Genomic DNA, 21,125 nt, shown 5'->3' with positions numbered 1-21,125 from the left:
TTTCACAGACACAGAATGATAATTTTAAGTGTAATATGACAGCGTTATAACAATTGTCGTATTTCTCATATGATTTCCATTACAAAACAATAAGGAAAAGGGGGCTTGTTTCCAAAAACATACACGTCGTTAAGGCACGCGTTAGCGACACATTCCAAAATAACAAGCGTTACTGTGTACGAAATTGTGTGGAGGGGCGAAGGAAATCTATGCTGATGAAGACAATGCGGGAGATTGTTGAATACACGTGTTGAAGTATCAATGCCTCTGTTTGTATTACATACGATTTTTGTAGGAAACGTATATAAAAACGAGAATTTGCGTTTCCTTTTAAAATAACATTATAAAAGAAGAAATAGAAGAAATGACAACGCAAACCTAGTAGCTAGCAAGAAAAGAGTAATATTTAATTGGGTTAACAAAGTATTTACTAAACATATTTTCAAAATTTAGAAATAAGAATCATATCCATTCCATACACTCATTGAAAACCATAGTATTTTCAATCACATATCTTGAGAAGCGGTGATGTCCACCGAATGCAAGGTAGTGGTCGAAGGACACTACTTATTTATGAGTCAAATTCATATAATGGCACATAGTCATGTGGCACAAGTAGGATCGTATCGTCTTTACAAAAGTGTTTAGCACATGAGTGGAGACTGGCTCTCCATCAGGTATTCCGCGGGCCTGTGAACAAACGCTGTATTACCATAATCAAATCTGCGTGCCTCGGAACACAAACAATATTAATGTTTCCGTATGTTTTTGAGAAAGATTGCTTACTTATATGCCGAATATATTATATGAAATACACTCCTTATCTTACATACTTATGAAGATTATAAAAACCAACCAAACTGACTGAAATATATGAAAATATTAGGTGCACCTTTGATGTTAACTTTAAACTGCGTTAATTTTAACGTGTGTTTTTCTGCGCACGTTAAAATTAACGTCAAAGTTGACGATGCATCCCACCCTAAGTTGGCTTGAGCAATACACTATTTGTATTTATATTTCATTAAAAGGAATTCTGTGAAATTCGACGGCTATTTTGACAATTGCCCTGTGTCGTTAACTAAACATAAAATGAAAAGAGTGCTCCTGTCGCGGACAGGGTATTTGACGCGTGATGGATCATCACCTCCCCACATCAGGGGAGCGCGTGCGTTTTATAGTCCACTCAAGTCGGGGCTTCTAGAGAAACCTGCATTCAACAGCGTTGCACTTGTTTTTATTTAGAATCTAGTTATTTTTATCGTCTGTCTTGATAGATACCTTATGATACCAGGATAATGTGGAAAAACAAATTTAAAGTGGTGGAAAAATATCACAAAACGGCGGCGCAATTAAAACACGATCAATAAATTCAAAAACAAATAACACCTTTACTTTCATAGTAGGTATATTATAACTGTTACGCTTAGACGTACCTTAAAATATTACCTTTTTATGTAGAAATTTCTTCAAAAGCAAAGCCCAGGGCAGTAGCTAGTATAGTAGTAAATACAAAACAATATAAAGGAAACAGTCCCAACTTTACAGCGCAAGCCATGTCTGTTTTCTCCGCAGAGCTAATTTATTATGCAAATTTTCAGTATATCTGGCATTATTTTACCAAAGTTATTTAGGGGTTTCATATTATTAGACATTTTAAACTAACTCGGATGGTGAATTTTAATAGATGATTTTTGTTCCTTATAATCCACCTCCATAGCTTCCATGTCGGTCCGGGGCCAGGGAGAATCATAGAGTCTACCGCCGCTTTTCTTCCGAGAAGTTTGGAAAAAGCAAACGTGTTCAATGTGTTAGTCGTGACCCTTTCGTCACAACTAACATATTGATGAATGACCAACCTGTCACTATATCTGCATTGTGCCCTTTACTTCCGCAAATCGAGACTCTGTACGTTTCGTAAGATATATAAACGTGACACTGTAGCTGTATATTTCAATGAATTGACTTCCAAAAGTCGAGATACAAAAGGCATTTTTAATATTACAATATTATATAAAGTTTTCTTTTGTAAACTAAATAAAATTTTGCACAATCTAAATGGCAGGCATATCACATTTGTATCTGATAGCCTTCACCCCTAAATAAAGTTATTCTAAATAGAAGCAATTGAATTTTCAGATAACGCAGAAGATCTCACTCGAAATATTGTTATTATGATACGGAGAGGCAGGAAGTGCACTCGACACAGTATATGGACATACAGAATATCAAAACAAATTATTAAACTCAAAACAAGGTGACATTAGTTAATTTAATTTTGGATTTCAGCAAAATGTGTTCGAGTAATATGCAAAAATGATCCAAATTGGTTTCGATTAGATTTTATTTGAGAGATACAAAGTGAGATGTAAATCTACCACTATTCTAAGTTTCTTTTGAACTCTCCTTTAAGTAATCCGAAGATGATATTTAAAAAGTACGCATAAATAAAGATATTTTATAGTAATAGTAAGATTCAGAAATTAGTTAGTATCACTATAAAATGTGCTGTGGCAGGCGCGGGGGCGCGCGCAGTGTCGTGGAAGAGTCAAAATATTCGACGGCTCGCTGTAATTTTTCAATTTGGCTCAGCGTGAGGCGCCGCGCTCGAGTGGGGTGATACGAACCTTTCAATTTTTTATATCAATGCATTTCAATCTATAAACTGCTTGTGAATTGCACTTGTCGCAGTAAATCCCATAAGTACGTTGGAAGTTCAATTTAAATTACTCTTTTTTTTTTTAAAAAGGCATAGTTTTAAAAGGAAAACAGGCACGGCATTGAGAATAGTAGTTTGCAGCTTTCAGAAATAGTATATAATTTAAATTTTGACGTGTAAATGTGCCTTGGAAGGTCTAAATTCAATTTTGAAAATAGATTCAATTTTCAAAAATTCACTAATCTCATTGGAGCCAATATGAAATAAGGTGCCAATGTAATATGAAATAAAGGCTAATATAATATGAACAAGAAAGACTCAAGATCTAGGATATCCGCTTTGACAGGTTCGGTACGATTTATACCCGCAAATAGAAAAAGTAGATGATTCAGCATCTAGCACATAAAACTTATGTTATTGTGGCAGCACATTGCAACAAGTTTAGACGAGCACAATGGCAGGATGTGGCGGTTCGATCTCCGCAACTTTTATTGTACTTGCCGCTGTCTCTTCCGCGCCGCTGACTGCGAGGGTAAGTGTTGCCGCACTGTGCTACTCCAATTTCCGATTAAACCTACACTCAATATTATTTTTTTCTGCCTTAACTAATTAATAAATCTGATTATCAAATTTTTTTTTTGTGTTTTTTTAGACTTATGTATATCCACACTTAGGTGATATTTTAAGAGTGAATTTTACCAGTCAACTTTACATTAAAATATGTACTTAACCCACCACTATACCCAACACCCGAAAATTATCATCGTATCCTATAATTGTCTTAAAACAAAATCGTAGTTTGAAAATATATGGACAAATCACACATAGTGAGTTAGCCCCAAAGTAAGTTCGAGACTTGTTTTATGGGATGAGACCGATAACTAAGATACAGCAGCCCTATAACCGTAACAAGCAGTCGACATTCCGCTCAACACCGCTATATTGAAATGGCTTACTGGAAACAACTGCATTCCATACGGTTGACTCGTGCGACTCGTTTCACGAACTACTCAGAGAAAAGAGCTGTCCTACGTTATGTCCTATGTCCATTCGTAATCTCATATTTGACTTTGAGCATTATTGTGACACAATACATAATCATGACAAATAATTAATCCTGTTCAATGATCTTGAGTAGCTCAGTTACCGTGGAATTAATTTTATGTATGGATACTGCACTCGAAAGCTATTTAAACTCACACATCACATCCCTTCAGGGGTTAAAAACAATATCTCCAGATACTCCAGAAAACGTCTGACAATTTCGTCAGCGACGAAAGTCGTCTCAACTCGGAATTTATTTAATCCCGTCAAAGAGGAAAAGGCGGGATATGTTTATTTTCAATTTGGAGCAACTGTGACATTAGGCTAAATGTGAACTCCCCTTCGCCCCGTTACCCCTCTCGTCAGTGGAAGTCGGGCCTCTGGCACAGAGTAAAAAATTGCAATGCTGGTCGACTTATTATACATTAAATACATCTTAATACAATATAAAGGTGACGCCTATAACTGTAAAAGTATGGAGTAATAGATAAACTTACATTGTGTCCAATTTAAGTCCAAGTTAATGTAATAAAGACAGAAGATGAACGAACATACAAATATAAGACGTTGAGAATGAAGGTAAAAAGTTAGATGGGAAGAAAAAGATCAAAAAGACCACGGATGGACTACGTGATATGAAGCACAGCCTCTTCATATCACGCAGTCCATGTGTCCGTGTCTAATCTAATTTGTATGGTTTATTTTAATATAGATAGATTTGATAGGCTGATAATTGTATGTAAATAAAAAAAATCAATATCCACATGGTAAAAAAAAATCTTCAAAATGTGTAATTTAGATCACTGATGTTTAATACATATAACATTACACTGTGGCGACAGAAAATTCGTGCAAAAGTAATACAGACTTCTTATACACGACGACGCTAAAATTATTAAAATATTGTTTTGGTGGTTACTACTTAGATGGAATGTTAAGAGAATTATACAATTTTTTAAAATTGTATAGTTAGTAATAATTATACAATTATATTAATTGACTAATATTTAGGCTAAATATAAGTCAACAGTCAGTCATCAGTTTCTCCGTGATTTATTTATGGCTTATAACTTTAACAATTAATCAAAAATTAAAAACAAATTTTGTAAGTAAATTATAGCTAGTTTATACATTATTCTTTCTTAAATACAAATAATCGATCAATTAAAGTCGTTGTAGTATAAATTACAAGTATTAGTTTGGTGTGAATACGACTGGCCACCCAAAAAGCTAATAGAGTGGCTCCTTTTGGCACTTTTTGTCACTCGGATGCTAATATACGACCTTTACACGGCACATTACCGACGCGAGGTGATTTTGATCCGCCGGCCGCTCGATCGAAAGGTGATAAAAACTTATGTGAATAATAATAGAACAGTTTTCTTCAAGTTTATTTGCCGTGCGGGATTTTTTATGTTACTGTCGAATTTCATATATTTTTCTCAGATAATATAAACTAAATCTTAAGGATTCAAAATATTCAGAGTGAATCTTAATTACATTGACGCCAAAAATTGTACGGTTCCCAAAAATGATCTCAATGTTTTTGAGATTATTTTAAATGATTATATATAAATTATTTAGTTGTATTATTTATTATGTTTAAATATATATTTTATTTGATCATTTAGTTGATAACATTTTATTTGGAAATGTTTTGAATTAATTTATCTGTTACTAAATGTTGACCGGGGCTTCGCTCCCGTGGGATTTTCTTGATGGATTGAATAAATCTTGGTGAAAATTTTTTTTTAAATCGGTAGTTGCGGAGATTACCCGCCTCAAACATACAAACTCACAAACGCTTACCTCTTTATAATAATAGTATTCTGTTATTATTCTATGTAATTTATTGTCTGAAAATTTGACGAAATAATGTAATTACTTATTAACTTCTATTTTAATATTATCACAACAAGCCGACAGGGTGGGTATACATGTGCATATTATTACACTGCAGGCTGTCCTGATGTATCATGTGTACAGCGAAATATAAATAAATATGATGAATTTGTTATGAACCAAAAGTCTAATTTTATTTACCAACAAGTCGGCTACGAGCAGGTTACAGATTACGTCTCATCACGAGGGTTGGAATCTCCGGCCATTTGCATATTCTCGGGTGCTGCAGGCCCGCGCCGCGGCGGAAGGGTTACCCAACTATTATCATATTTTACGCATGTTATCGACCTTCCTAGAGCGTTATAATCTCGGTGCATCAAACGTCTAAAAATATCATAACAATTTAGACTCTAAGGTTTTCATATTAAGGGTTATGTATTTAAACGTGATTGTATCGTTGAAAATATGATGCCTCGGCAATTCAGTCATAACGTGGGGTCCGTGATAAGCAGATTATAGATATTGAGTGTACAGAAATGATAACAAGTGAAGCGACCCCTCGGTCTCTCGATTGAGCGATCAACTGCTGCGTTTAGATAAATGTGTACAATGGTTTCTATTTTTATCGTATTAGCTAAGGTTCAGTTTAGGTGACGATAAAAAATACCGCTAGCTGTACCGTGCACGGTACGGAACTCGTTGTTTCGTATGTATCATTTTAATAAAACTCCTCGCCCATACAATGGAAATTGATAACATTTCAATATTTCACAGTTATTACGAATATTTCACGTATAATTTTTAACAACCCAATGGAATTTTACAATCGGTTAGTGACCGATTTGCATTACCAAGTATTTATTGCTGTAAATATCGCAAAGTGCTGCGTTTAATTACGGCGTCTGCGGCGATTGCTAAATAAATCCGTTTATTGGAAAATATCCGTGAAATTGTAGCAATTGTTAGCAAAAGGTTGTAATGATTACTTTTGTTTTATGCTAAAAATATTTATAACGACTGGGTAAATTTAATAAAATGGCGTCACCTCGTATCGTAGAGCAAGATTTGCTTTAGATCGCCACGCAGTAGTCATAAAAACGATTTAACTTCTTATCTATAATACTTATTTTTCATATGATAATTTAATTTGCTTTAGATAGCCCTAATTTGGATCAGTCCACTTTCGTCTCCCCGCATCTGGGGCTACGGAGACACAAGGCACGTGGAAATATTTAACCCTCGAGCCCAGAGATAATAGACAATTGAACAACAACATTATCGCAATCCGATTGGGCCGCGCAGGAACTGAGAGGTCGAATAAAATCTTGTAAAGAATCTGTGATCGTCAACGGTTTGGGTCATATTATTATTATTATTATTTTAATAAATATATTAGGACAAATCACACAGATTGAGCTAGCCCCAAAGTAAGTTCGAGACTTGTGTTATGGGATACTAACTCAATGATACTAAATTTTATAACAAATACATAAATAGATAAACATCCAAGACCCGGGTCAATCAGGAAATGATCATTTTCCATCATGAGCCGACCGGGGATCGAACCAGGGAACTCTCGGTTCAGTGGCAAACTCTCGGCCACTGCGCCACCGAGGTCGTCATTTTAGCTTTTATATATCCAATACTGTAAGAAAGTCGTCACATCTCGAGCAGGTACAATAGAATCTCATCCACACGCGCCGCCCTCTTTCTATAAAGAAAACAGTTACAATATCTTTCTCAAACGAATACTTTCTACATTCTCTTTGTGATGCGAAGATGAACCTTTTTATTGTAACTGACTTGAGTATTAACATCATGTTAGATTGTTATTGTTATTTACTTTTGCTGTCGTACTACAATTATTAAGAAAATCGAATGAACAACAAATATGTTACACACACTAATTCCGAAGAATTTAATAAGTATCTTGACAGTTTCAAATAGCCATGTACTTATAAAATATGAACAAATGTCCGTTTTTGAATCTATAATATATAATATTTTACTTCAGATAAAAGATAAAAATAGATGTAAGTTAATAGAAGTTTCTGTATCAGTTCCATGATCGGGTGACCACGATTCTCGGTTTCTGCGGAATGCTCCGTTATTAATGACCAGACGACTTGGCGGAGTTTTTATTGCGTCCTAATGCCGGGTTAACACGGGGCGAGCAAAGTTGTACGAAATAAATTAGTTCATATTTATATAAACGTAATATCTATGGCCTGGTGACAAATAACGCTAAAGACCATGCGAAGTAAAGGACAAATAAAGTCGGTAAGCAAAGGGCGGACTCATATAGTAGACTGTAGTAGCCTTATGGCGTTGTAACTTAGGAATCTATTACTAGTTGTCTAGTAATACAAAACACATAGAAAATGAGAACTAAATTTCGTGTATATGACAGGGAATTGAATTATTATAACTACCATTTCAATAGAATCATCTAAAATGTGTTAAAACCATTTTAATTGCAATAACAGCTAAGTAAAAAAGTGAGACAGCTAAGTAAAAAAATACTAATTGTAACTATCAACTGCCTACTACTGAGATCGATTTTAATTTTGATGAAGCCTACAGCTGGGTCTAGTGAAGTGAATAGCACCGTGTCAACCAGGCTTACTAGAAGAGGCGGGAAGAGCCCCGAGATTTATGGACCTGAGCGCTTGTAGTCATTTGTTTGTGATAAGCGCTGCGGCAACTATTGTGTACTGGCAACACTTAGGATCTTATTATATTATTCTGGGAAATGTTAATGATATGTGTATGAATTTATACTTTAAGTTACATTAGATCGTGCTCATAAAGTTATATAATACAATAATACTAAAGTTATAACTATATAATGTTTAAATTAAACGTAACGTAACTAAATAAAATATAATATTAACGTAAATGGTTAAATGGTTTTCGTATCATGTAATATTTTTTCATATCAGTAACAGCATAAACCAGCGCCCGTAATAGATAAAAAAAGCCTGGCTCTCTCTTTTTCTTTACGTAGTTCAATATCAAGATTGTACAGGATATGTTGTCTATTCTCCATATTACGTGAAAACCTGATAAAACATTTGACACGTCATTATACGTCGTGTGAAAGAAGTCACGCTCGCATATATGGAAGAAAGCCGACCAATCCCACCCCGTCCCCAGTGTTTACCTCCGTCAGCTCCCGCGCACGCACAAACATCCCGCGAGACTCCGCAAATAGCCCTAATACCGATCGGGACGAGTTTGCTTTGAATTTTACGCTGAGACAATTTCGCATGTCAAATATTGTTAAAGGTTCGACTGCTGTCGGTCCCGGTCGCGAGGTACGAATATTATGGAGAACACCACAGTGATATATTTGTATATTACCAAAAAGGAAAACACATATGCCAGTACCCTGAAAATTTGGAGATATTCACCGTTCAAACCGGAACACAACTATGCAAGCACTTGCTTTTGGCGGCAGAAATGTAATAGGAGAGTGGGGTATCCCAGCAGGCGACCTTAGTGCCGAAGACTGCCTCTGGCAAGTATAATGAATACTTGCCTTTCCCTAAAATGCAAACACTTTATGTCGATGTTATGCCAGATAATTCTGTCTAATGACAGTGAATCATGAGTTCAATGAGAGATAATAAAGACTTAAAGTAGAGCTTTCTAGCCATGTAATAGCCGCGTAGAACGTTTTATAATGAACATTTAAAATCAAATTGATAACCCCTATAAGTTTGTTTCCTCTGCCTGGGGATATCAGATGTACACCTGCGGTCGCTTGGGCACGATTGAAGGAAGTTACTTTTAGTAAAGATGACAAACAAAATAGTGAAATGGTTTTCCTAATGCTTCACGTGCGTGACTGACTCTTGTCACAAAAGTGTAGAGTGTAATCTGAAACCACTCACTTATTAATATCTTACGTACTAACTAAAATAGTTTTTTTTTTCTCGACATATTATGATTATTTTTGATGATTATCTAGTGCATTTGGCAAAACCTGATGGGATTACTAATTGTTAGGTATTTAAATCCTGTAAAAAGTTTTTCATGTCATTAATATTTATTTCTATATTCAACCAAAATATGCAACTTATAAATTAATCAATTAATTCATTAATTCATTATGAAACTGAAATTTAAGTTTCAATATTGTTTGATCTCTGGAACGTTAACAAATCCCGATGGTATCGGACGAACAGTGATGTTATGTTACTGTACTTATTTAAAATAAATTTTCGAGAGTAGTTGGGGTCAAAATTATTTGGTTAAATGTTAAATATCTGTGTGAAGAGAGAGGCGTTTCATAAGATACCGACTGTCACTTGCCTCGCCATAAAAACGTTTAAAAACATTTGATTATTCATTGTAGTAAATTAAACACTCACACTATTGTAACTATTCACTTTATTACGCACACACACTATGAAAGAACACTCGATGTGATCGAGCCTCATTTAGACTAGGTTAACACAGAAAACGAAACGATAACCAGTATTAACTCGGACCTAGCGCCATCTAGTGGTGAGGATTCAACATCCCGCCGGCCAAGGACGACTAAAGTCCTTCACGAAGGGTAAAAGTAATAACAAACAAGGTAGAAATTTACTGAGAGTCAGGTTCATCCAGGGGCAGAGGGCATAATTTTACGATTGGTCTTTTGAAAACACTATCTTTATATTTTAGGGTAACAACTCTTGTTATACCATCTGCTCCTGGGTGCTTCTGAATTATACGTCCCAAAAGCCATTTTCCAGGTGGAAGCATGTCATCCTTTACTAAAACAACAGTACCGATGGGAATATCTGGTCGATCAGTGTTCCATTTGTAACGCTGTTGCAGTGTTGTTAAATATTCGTTTTGCCAACGACGCCATAAGCACTGCACCATACGTTGAATGATATGCCATCGATTCAAGGGGCTTATTTTCACATCGATTAATGATGGTTCAGGAACACCTATTAGGGGCTCACCGACAAGAAAGTGACCAGGTGTCAACGGAGGTTCATCAAGACTCGAATTTATAGCTGTAAGAGGACGTGAATTAACACAAGCCTCAACTTGAGACAAGAGTGTAGCTAACTCTTCATACGTGAGAAACGCTTGTCCTATGACCCGTTTTAAATGCCCTTTAATACTTTTCACTCCAGACTCCCAGATCCCTCCAAAATGGGGCGCTCTAGGGGGTATAAAGTTCCACTGTGTGTGATCATTAGCCAGAATTTCAGCGATTTCAGATACAGTCTGAGATTGTGAATCCTTGAAGGCTTGATTTAGTTCGCGTGACGCACCTACAAAATTCGTTCCATGATCACTCCAAATTTCGTTGCAGTGACCACGTCGAGCAGTAAAACGTCGAAATGCTGCAATAAATGCAGTAGAAGTCAAATCCGTCACTAACTCTAGATGAATGGCTTTTGTTACAGTACACACAAATAAACAAACATAAGATTTACACAATTTTTTGCATCTGCCGGGATACAATTTCATTGCAAAAGGTCCACAAAAGTCTACTCCACTTATGAGAAAAGGACGACTAGGAGTAACACGAAACTTAGGTAAGTTTGCCATAAATGGTGCAAGTGGATTAGCCTTTTGTTTAAAACATGGTATACATTTGTGGATTACAGCCTTTACAAGATTTTTTACTCGTATAATCCAAAATTTCTGGCGAATTACATTTAAAGTCAGTTGGTGACCTCCATGCAGAGATTTCAAATGTGCATTTGTAACAATAAGTTTAGAAAGGGCACAATCGTAACTTAAAAGAATGGGATTTTTCATATCGTTTGGAATCTCTGCATTAGCGAGCCGTCCACCAACACGAACAATGCCTTCGTCATCGATAAGTGGATGAAGCGCGTAAATTTTACTGGATTTTCGAACTTGTTTACCTGATGACAAATTATAGATTTCATCTCGAAAGGAAATGGATTGTGATAATTTAATACAACGGTTAAGAGCGTCATCAAGCTCCTTAGTAGTCAAATAAATAGGTTCAGTAAATGGGTTCTTATTTATTCTAGCTTTACATATTTTAAAATAACGACAACAGTAAGCAGTGACACGTATTAATTTTGACAATGTTGAGAATCGTTTTAAATAAAAAGTTGCGTCATTTTCAATAAAATTAACATTGGTATTGGCATGATATTTTAGTCGCTTTCATTTCTAAATCTGTTGAAGGAACATTGAAAGAGGAATGATCGAATCTAATTTCGTCATATAAAAATTGAGGCCCATTCCACCATAGTTCTGATAGTTGCAAATCATGTGGGTATATTCCACGTGATGCTAAATCAGCGGGATTATTTTTGGAACTCACATGATACCACTGATTAGAATTAGTTAATGTCAGAATTTCTGATGTGCGATTTGCAACGAATGTTGTCCAAGTATTTGGAGTTTTGCGCAGCCACGACAAAACTATGGTAGAATCTGTCCAAGTGTAAACATCTTCATCGGGTATACTAAGACAAGTTTGGACATGTTGGATAATTTTTGCCAAGAGCAATGCACCACAGAGTTCTAGGCGTGGAAGAGAAATTTGTTTTACCGGAGCAACTTTAGATTTCGCAGTGACAAGGTAGACCCTTATTTCACCATCATCTCCTAAGACCCTGAGGTACACCACCGCAGCATAAGCGACACAAGATGCATCACTGAACCCATGCAGCTCCCGTTTCGCTGTGTCATCTGAAACCCCGAACCATCGTGGGAACTGAATGTTTTCAATGTGCTCGAAACGATCAAGGTAAGTAACCCATTCTTCTTTCAGATCAGTAGGTAAATCTTCGTCCCAATCTAAACCAGCCAACCATAACCTTTGCATAAAGATTTTAAGTAGTATGATTGCAGGTGTTAGCCAACCTAGTGGATCGAAAGATTTAGCAATAGTAGATAATACATTTCTTTTAGTAATTTTGTCATAACCATGATACAGTTTTGCATTAAGTTCAAAATTGTCAGTCTCCGAGTTCCAGGTAATACCTAATGTTTTAATTGTGTCTTCAACCTTAATATTTACAGCACTTTGAGAATCCTTGTCATCGTTTGGGATTTGAGATAACACCACTTTACTGTTCGAAGACCATTTGTGCAAAGGAAATCCACCACGACCCAAAAGTTCCGTCAACGCTTTCTGTAACTTTACAGCATCTTCTGTTGTCGACGCTCCGGTCATCAGATCGTCCATGTACACGTCGGTTTTCAAGATGTCAGCTTCATTGGGAAAATCGTTCTTTTCATCTTCAGCCAATTGATGAAGTGTACGAATGGCTAAAAATGGAGCACAAGAAGTCCCATACGTGACGGTAAGTAATCTGTACTCATTTATAGGTTGTGTTGGAGATTCTCGCCACAAAATTCGCTGATAATCAACGTCATCGCTAGATACTAAAATCTGCCGGTACATCTGTCGAATATCCGCTACCAAACAAATTTTATGTTGTCTCCATCGAGTTATTAGATCTCTAATGTCTTGTTGAAGAGAACATCCAATAAGTAGTTCATCGTTTAATGATTTTCCTTTTTCAGGTGCAGCACTTCCGTCGAATACTACACGTAGCTTGGTACTTAGACTCGTCGGCCTAAGGACAGCGTGGTGAGGTAAGTAATATACCTTTTCTTTTACTAATTCATTTTCAGGAACCATCATCATATGACCTTGTGATTCATATTGCTTCAAGAATTTGTGATATTCTTCCTTGAAATCAGGTTTACGTGTAAAGCGTTTCTCCATCTGTTGTAAGCGACTGATAGCTAGAGATTTGATATCTCCAAGGTTTGTGGGAGGATCATTATTAAATGGTAACCGTACAATGTATCGACCGACATCATTGCGAGTGTGAGTATTTTTGAAGTGTTCTTCACATTGTATTTCTAAATCGGTCCTTGGTTTTTTGTGAGGTAAATTCTCTTCGATCTCCCAGAATCGTCTGAGTAACTGATCTGTCTCTATTTTAGTTTGCATAACGACCATATTGTGTTCGTATGCTGTTGAATCAGTTTGTGAGACTCTGCCTGATATTAACCAACCAAGGCGAGAGTTGAGTGCAATAAGAGAATTACACTTGTGTAAGCCTTCCAGAAGTATGTATGCATGCACATCGGCACCGAGAAGAACATCTATAGACCCTGGCTTGTGAAAATTTGGATCAGCAAGATCCAATTGCTTAGATGAAGGCCAAGTATCTTGTGGAAATTCGCGGGAAGGCAACAATGAGGTAAGTTTCTTTAGAACATAGGCATTAACCTTGAAGGTTGATGCTTGATCCTTTGTGGAGTGGACTGTAAGTGTGACCATAGACTTTGTAGTTACCACTGATGTATTAGAAATTCCAGAGATTTTCCCTGTAACTGGAGTGCGATTAAGTTTCAACAACTGGGCAGCTGCCTCGGAGATAAATGAACCTTGTGACCCCTGATCAACAAGGGCTCGTAACACGTAAGTACCCCTGTTCTTTGACTCCACATTAATTAAAGCAGTAGCTAGAATAACCCGATCATCTTTTGTTTCAGCTTTCAGGTTCACGCTAATGTTGCAAGAGGTCTTAGGCACAGTGATATTTCCCTTTGAGGTATCTTTCTCCTGATCAGGTTCAACAGACCTTTCATCTTTAGGTGCGGTGAGGTGCAGTAAAGTATGATGACGACGTCCGCACTTTTTGCAAACGGTACTCTGTCTACAGTTGAACACAGAATGACCTTTCACTAGGCAGTTAAAACATATGTTGTTTTTCTTAATAAAATCTTGACGTTCATTCACAGGGAGAGAGGCAAAACCTTTACAGTGGCAAACGTAGTGTTTTTGTGAGCAGTAAGTACAAGTAGTATCAATTTCAGTAGCAAAGCTTTTGACATTAGTTACTTTAGAGGTTTGTTGAGTGAGTTTTGTAGTACTTCTTGGTGGAGGTTGTGATAAACTGACCATTTCCATAGCTCGGAATCGTTTCTCAAGAAAACTGTTTAAATCTTCATATGTAGGAATTTCTATGGAATTTTCTAAAGATTGTTCCCAAAGTTTGCGAGATTCAAGGTCTAATTTTGAGACTAATATGTGCACGACGATTGCATTCCAGGAATCGATATTCAAGTTTGTAAGGGACGTGAGACATTGGCTTGAGGTATCCAAAAGATCTTTTATCCCCTTCGCAGACTCCGAGGTGAGTGTCTTTTGACTTAAAAATCGACTCAGGATATTGTTTACAATCATTCTTTTATTTTCATATCTATCATTTAATTTTCTCCACGCGTCATCGTAATTAGCTTCAGTTAGCGAGTAATTCCTTAGAAGTTGTTCAGCTTCTCCAGACAAGCTAGACTTCAGATAATGATGTTTTTCGATTTTAGTTAAACGATTATTATCATGAATCAGAGAGCGAAATAAATCTCGGAAACTCATCCACTGGTTATAATCGCCCGAAAATTGAGGTATTGAAATCGGTGGGAGCTTTGTCTTAATCTTTGGATCGTCTGAATATGTATTTGAACTCGAGGTTTCACCTTGATCAAGTTTTAGTTCATATAATTTATCCTTAAGCCAAGACAATAACTCTAGGTAGCATTCCTCAGTTTGTTCAAAGTTTTTCTCTAAATTCAAGCTATATTCCGATTCCAAAGTTTCAGCATCAACAAGTCCGGAAAGAGTTTCATAATTCTTGGTATAGTTAGCCCAATAATCCTTTAACGCCTCCATACGAGAATCCAAGAACCCTCTCGTTCGTTTATCCTTAGCACATTTTTTCGAATTTGAAAGTAATTTATCAATCTTAGCTGAATTCTGAATCATCTGTGTAGCATACTGTTTAGTTTTCTTATCTGCCATCTTGTATAAACTTCACGAAAAATATTGCAGGTAGACAGCAAAAAACAAAGTTCCCTTAGATGTTTACTATACAGCGTCAAAGTTCAGTTAAAAACCAAATACAAGTCCGAATTCACTTCCAGAAACTAAGTTAAAACAGTTCAATTATTATTCTAAGTCCCTTTTTCACTTTAATTTGTATAAGTTATTATTTGATGGAAATTTTTCTAAGTCTTTGAATGAATATCACAAAATTTTCAAAGTCTTTTTTGCTTGGAATTTTTCTAAGTGTTTTTAACTTGAAAATATTCTAAGTGTTTTACTCACGAATTCTGCTAAGTCCACAACTACACTTTGCACTTTTACTCACAGTTAATCCGGCTCGAAGGACCAAATAGTAAATTAAACACTCACACTATTGTAACTATTCACTTTATTACGCACACACACTATGAAAGAACACTCGATGTGATCGAGCCTCATTTAGACTAGGTTAACACAGAAAACGAAACGATAACCAGTATTAACTCGGACCTAGCGCCATCTAGTGGTGAGGATTCAACACATTGAGATAAAATACCAAAGGCAGCTAATGCAAATAAGGAGATAGGGAGAGAGGCTGTTGCCCAGCAGCGAGATATACATACCTAACTACTTAAAATCTTTAAGGCTTTATCGAGTCCATCCTACAGTGACGATTGCAGACTGAAACAACTTGATCTGAATCATATAGTTCCATCTACCATTGGATAGATCGTCCGGAAAATCAGAAATTCATCTCAAATCTTGTCTGATTAGACACCAGTTTCCGTGCACAAAAGAAAACAGTACCATGGCCCGCTGATACAACATCGACAAATTGGTAGCTCGGTCACGTGTCGCGATTGTGTCGTAAAACAAAGGCGCTTTCATTATTTTTACTGCCGCTGTAAAACCTTTTATCTGTTTACGCTTCAGATGCGAGTAAGATATCGTTGCTTGATATCTCTACTTTTGAATCTTTCGATATGATCGAGTTTACGAAGCAGGATATAAAGTTCCTTGTTTATAGCAAAATTTTAAAGTATTTGTATTTTTAAATGCACATAAATAGAATAGCTAATATTTAGCAGTTGAGTTGATGATGAAAAGTCACTAGACTCCCTTATTTCACGAACCTATGTCTAACACACCTCATAATCATTCTTGTTACTATGCGCGCACCACGTGGATGTTTGTTCGCTTTCAAGCCTACACTGCACGCACACTGCACGTACAATTTTGATGAACTTTGGTATGCGGCTAGAGTAAAAGCTGAAATGGGACACATAATAATATATAAGCTTCATTTGAACTCAATATAGAGCCCGGGAGTGGAAGCATTTGTTGAGCTTAATAAAGCCTCATATTCATAGACTTTAATTACAATTGATCGATGCATTACTAGCTCACAAGGACACAGCCTCGCACTAACCGCCACTTGACCTAATTATTTACAACTCAATTAGTGACTCAAGTTAGCACAACTGGGGCTTTGTAGTTAGTTTGAAAGCTATTGGTTTTATTTTACACTATCCATTAAAGTAAGATGAGACTATCAAAAAGTTATGGTTTCATATTAACTTACTTAACTATGTTAAAGAAAAATTAACTGATAACCACTGACTTATGTATTAACTGATACCTGATATCTATCAACATCGCTCAGCCAAGAGTGGATACTCTTGGTAAAAAAGTCAAAAGTAAAAAAGTTAAAAGTCAAAGATTTTAGTTTTCCCAAGATACATGGATATGTATCTTGGGAAAACTAAAATCTTTGACTTTTGCCTTATTGGACTGGATTTGAAGATTAAAAATGCAAATCAACATTATTTATTCAACTTAAAATATAGAACACTCATTAACATCAAAAAAATTACTCAATCTACTGCCGACTTCCAAACGGCAGGTAAAGATGAAGCGGCGAAACAAACTTCTCCGCAGCCTCTCTCTTTTCTCCAAACACATCAATTAGTAAATATAAATCTAAGAAAACTACGGTGGATCTAATTTCATGATATATACTTGAAGACAGATTTCCAGTTCATCTCAATGTTCTTAAATTTCTAAGAACAATCAAGAAAATGGGCGAGAGACCACGCAAAAAGAAAAATACATGGAAAATAAGCAAAATATAAGCAAACGACGCTAGCGCACTTTCCCCAACATTCAAAAGTGTATTAACCCCGATACAGCTCCGAGCGCATTAAGGCCGCGGCTCTTTGATATGCAAATGTACAACTCTCGCAGGCCCGGTGTGTTCGCGCCTTTATTGCGAGGAAAAATAAAGTAACATTAGAGTGGGACGCGGTAATTTGTCATTGATCTCCGTTCTCACGGGATCGGAGACAAGGACGTACGTATTTGGTCTGGAAGCCAATTGTATTGTCATAGCTTTGTATTCGAGTGGTGTTTATTTGAGTATAACATACCTCATCATCCATCCTCACTGGAGCACAACTTACACACAACTCTGCTAACTGCCAGATAAATCAGAGTCCTCTCTCGGAACTACTTTTTATTACAAAGATAAATTTATAATTTAGTTACCGCCATGGATTATATGGAGATCGATCATAAAATTAATAATATAAAATCATTAATATAATTTAAAATTACAATAAAAATTTACTTCAATACTTAGTTAGTATTAAAGTAACTTTTTATTGCAATTATTATTAGATAATAAAAATGTAATATAATATCTGGAAGACGAAATATCTGTATTTTATATTTTTTTTTACTAATAAACTGAAATATACTCTTTTGGGCAGATTATTATAAACTTTGTCAGAGAAATAGCCCCGCGCCAGGAGTACGCCTAATATCGATACTCGTGCGCGATGCAATGGACGGTCATTTTTATAATGACATTCAAAATTACAATTTAACTTAACCTCACTATGATTATCATCTCGGAATCAAGCGTCGGTCATTACAAACATTATAATTCTGGAATTCAAACAACAATTTTCAAATAAAGACCACCAGGCCCCACGGGCTTCCTTACAGCCGAGCCGGCCGCCGCGCGGCAAGCGGCCGGGCGCTACCGGCCGGACCGTAAATTTGCGGAATATTATCGACGACGTGAAATTAACCGGCCCTCTATGTATGAGGCACGTCCGGCCGCAGGGCTGACTCCACTGACGTTTTATTTCAGAACTTAATTTACATTAAATGTCTTTGATTTGTTATACAAAAGTATATACCCCATACCACAATTATTCTATGATTTGCCTCCTGAAGCTTAACCTGATGAGTATTTACTTTATTAAGTAGGATTGAATAGTTAGTAGATTACAAATATCCTGAAATAAACTTTGAGGAATATAACACTAAAATCATAACATAAATGTGGCGCTACTTAATTTCTTGTAAAGCATACCATATCGTGGAGTCCACACACTCAACGCTATACCAAGCTACGAGCCGTAGCGGCACTACGACACACGAGTTGTAGCATTAACTACATACACTATAAATAACTGATAATTTGAATTCTGTTTTGAAAATCTTAACTAATAAATAATAAATGATAATGATAATAAATGCGAAAGTAAGTTTGTTTGTTTCTCAAATTCAAATTCAAATTCAAATCATTTATTGCAAATGTAGGTAACACAGGGATTTTATACATGTACAAATAGTATCGCTACATTTTGCCTTTCGGCATGCAATACTGAAATACAAAATAAATACAATTTTAGATTTAAATTTAAAGTGATAGATAATAAGTCGAATACGTGCACATTCCATTTCAATTCAGTTATACAATTCATTATAATAATTTATTTGTACTAATACTGTGTTGTAATTCTTTATTTGTACTTCTTCACACATTATCTGCTCAACTAATCATCAAACCAGCCAAAGCTTAAATATACATAAATAAAGACATATATTTATTGAAGGCGAAGGCGTAGCGTAATATTTAATTAATAATAACATACGTATAAGACTGTATTGCAACCCTGGGCTGCATTCACTAAGCTCCAAGAATTTATGGTAGAGGAGTATTGACCGGGCCCTAAATAACGTGGGAAATATATTGTTATGGCATATTTCTAAATTTATCTTTTTATTAATTTCTCTATTAACCTTTCAGATTTACCGCTTCCTCGGTAAGTGGAATATCCTTGTAGTTTGTAATTATAATTGTGAGGTGTAACAAATTCAAATATAAACCGCTTCCGTTACCACTTCTATTATAAGAAGAATATGTTACGATTAACAAAAACAAAGCAGTTTTACGTAGAAATTCAATTAAAAAATGTATATTAATCGAAATCTAAATATATCTATGATTTTAAAGAAAATACAAAGAAAGCCTTGGACTACATCTTGTAACTATGAATAGCTGTAATATTACCAGATCTGTAGTTAGTGTAATGAGCGACGCAGAGCAAGGAATGCCGGCATTCCGCACATAGCGAGCGGCCGTCGCTGTGTGCTAACATGTAGGCGACATGTAATTCGTGTAATCATGTGTTTGCATTCCTAATATTGTTTCATACTAGCTATGGCTGACGGCTTTGCCTATTTCTACATTTTTATGTGGGAATCGTGACTGTTTCGAGAACAGTGTCCTTGTCTTTTCCATTTCACGCACTAGGTGACAAATTTATGAACTAGAGTTGAACTTGAAAATTGTTTTAGTTGTTTCCCAGCAAAATTTGCTATGGCTCTGTAAAGTGTTGACAAAAACTTGCTCTTGATGTGAAAAACCTCTAAGTATTCATAAAACGTAATTCAGTCACGTCCCTGTCATTTAGATTTAACAAAAAAATGTCGACGGTTTAATTTATCCGCTGACATTTTAATAAATTGTAATTAATTTTATTGCGAAAAACGTTAATTAAGAACTCACATCCATCACGATTTCCAAATGGAACCGTTTAAACCCTATTAAAGTAATTAATTATGTAATTAATGATAGAGCAGGCGTAATGAGCGCAGCGAGCACAGATGAGATAGTCGAACAAAGACTAAACTAAAATAAGATTGTACTAAATAAATACTCATATGTTCATTTAATTTATAAGCTTTATTAGTTTATATTTGTAATATAAAGTTTTTTTGGTCACTACAACGTCCTTGTATGAGTCAATAAAAATAAAATATTATATAACATTTTACGTGTTTCATGGATGACTAGATACGGATAAAAATATAATTTAGATTTGGTTATCAAAACTACGTGTATGTAAGTATTTAGTGGTAATTAATATCGTACATAACATATAAATTATATGTAAGAAATAAGTCTGAGTCTCTGCTGACTGTACTCCAGGCGGCGTGGAGCGATTACTCGGCGGTTTTTGGCATTTCTTGTGACGTTCATGAAGTCGCCCTGATGAGGCAGTCGACTGTGTCGTCATAGCGACGAATATTATACCTCGCATAATCTTATATCTAAGTGCAAAGGTACTAGCATCATAGGGTATGTCTTTGTGTATTTTTCATCGAGAATTGAGGTTAAAAATTGCTTTTGTTTTACAAGTTTAGAGATAACGCCATTAATAAAATGGCTAGAAATGACATTACTATATGTACAAAGAAAAAGTGAAAACTATAACTTTATAAGTAATAGCATGTCGGTAGTGCTTAACTGGTTTACAACCAACAACTTAGCTCTAAATACAGAGAAGACAAAATGTATTAAATTTTCTCTCTTAAATAACTCGCACAATGTTATACCTTTAACAGTAAATGGTAATGCTCTGGAATGGGTACATAGTACTAAATTCCTGGGCATTACTGTGGACGACA

General features: G+C 35.7%; 1 protein-coding gene across 1 annotated transcript in view; it reads right to left on the bottom strand.

The window, feature by feature from the left end:
* Positions 1-15,359, bottom strand: part of LOC128675613 (uncharacterized) — a 62,787-nt gene extending 47,428 nt beyond the window's left edge. Inside the window, exon 1 of the mRNA XM_053755132.1 lies at positions 12,090-15,359. Coding sequence (XP_053611107.1) covers positions 12,090-15,359 — 3,270 coding nt within the window. The remainder of the gene's footprint in view (positions 1-12,089) is intronic.
* Between the last annotated feature and the right edge of the window lie 5,766 nt (positions 15,360-21,125).

The sequence above is a fragment of the Plodia interpunctella genome, chromosome 14, assembly GCF_027563975.2.
Source record: "Plodia interpunctella isolate USDA-ARS_2022_Savannah chromosome 14, ilPloInte3.2, whole genome shotgun sequence".
NCBI lineage: Eukaryota > Metazoa > Arthropoda > Insecta > Lepidoptera > Pyralidae > Plodia > Plodia interpunctella.
Note: the sequence above shows the minus strand (reverse complement) of the source record. Positions and strands in the feature narration are given on the sequence as shown.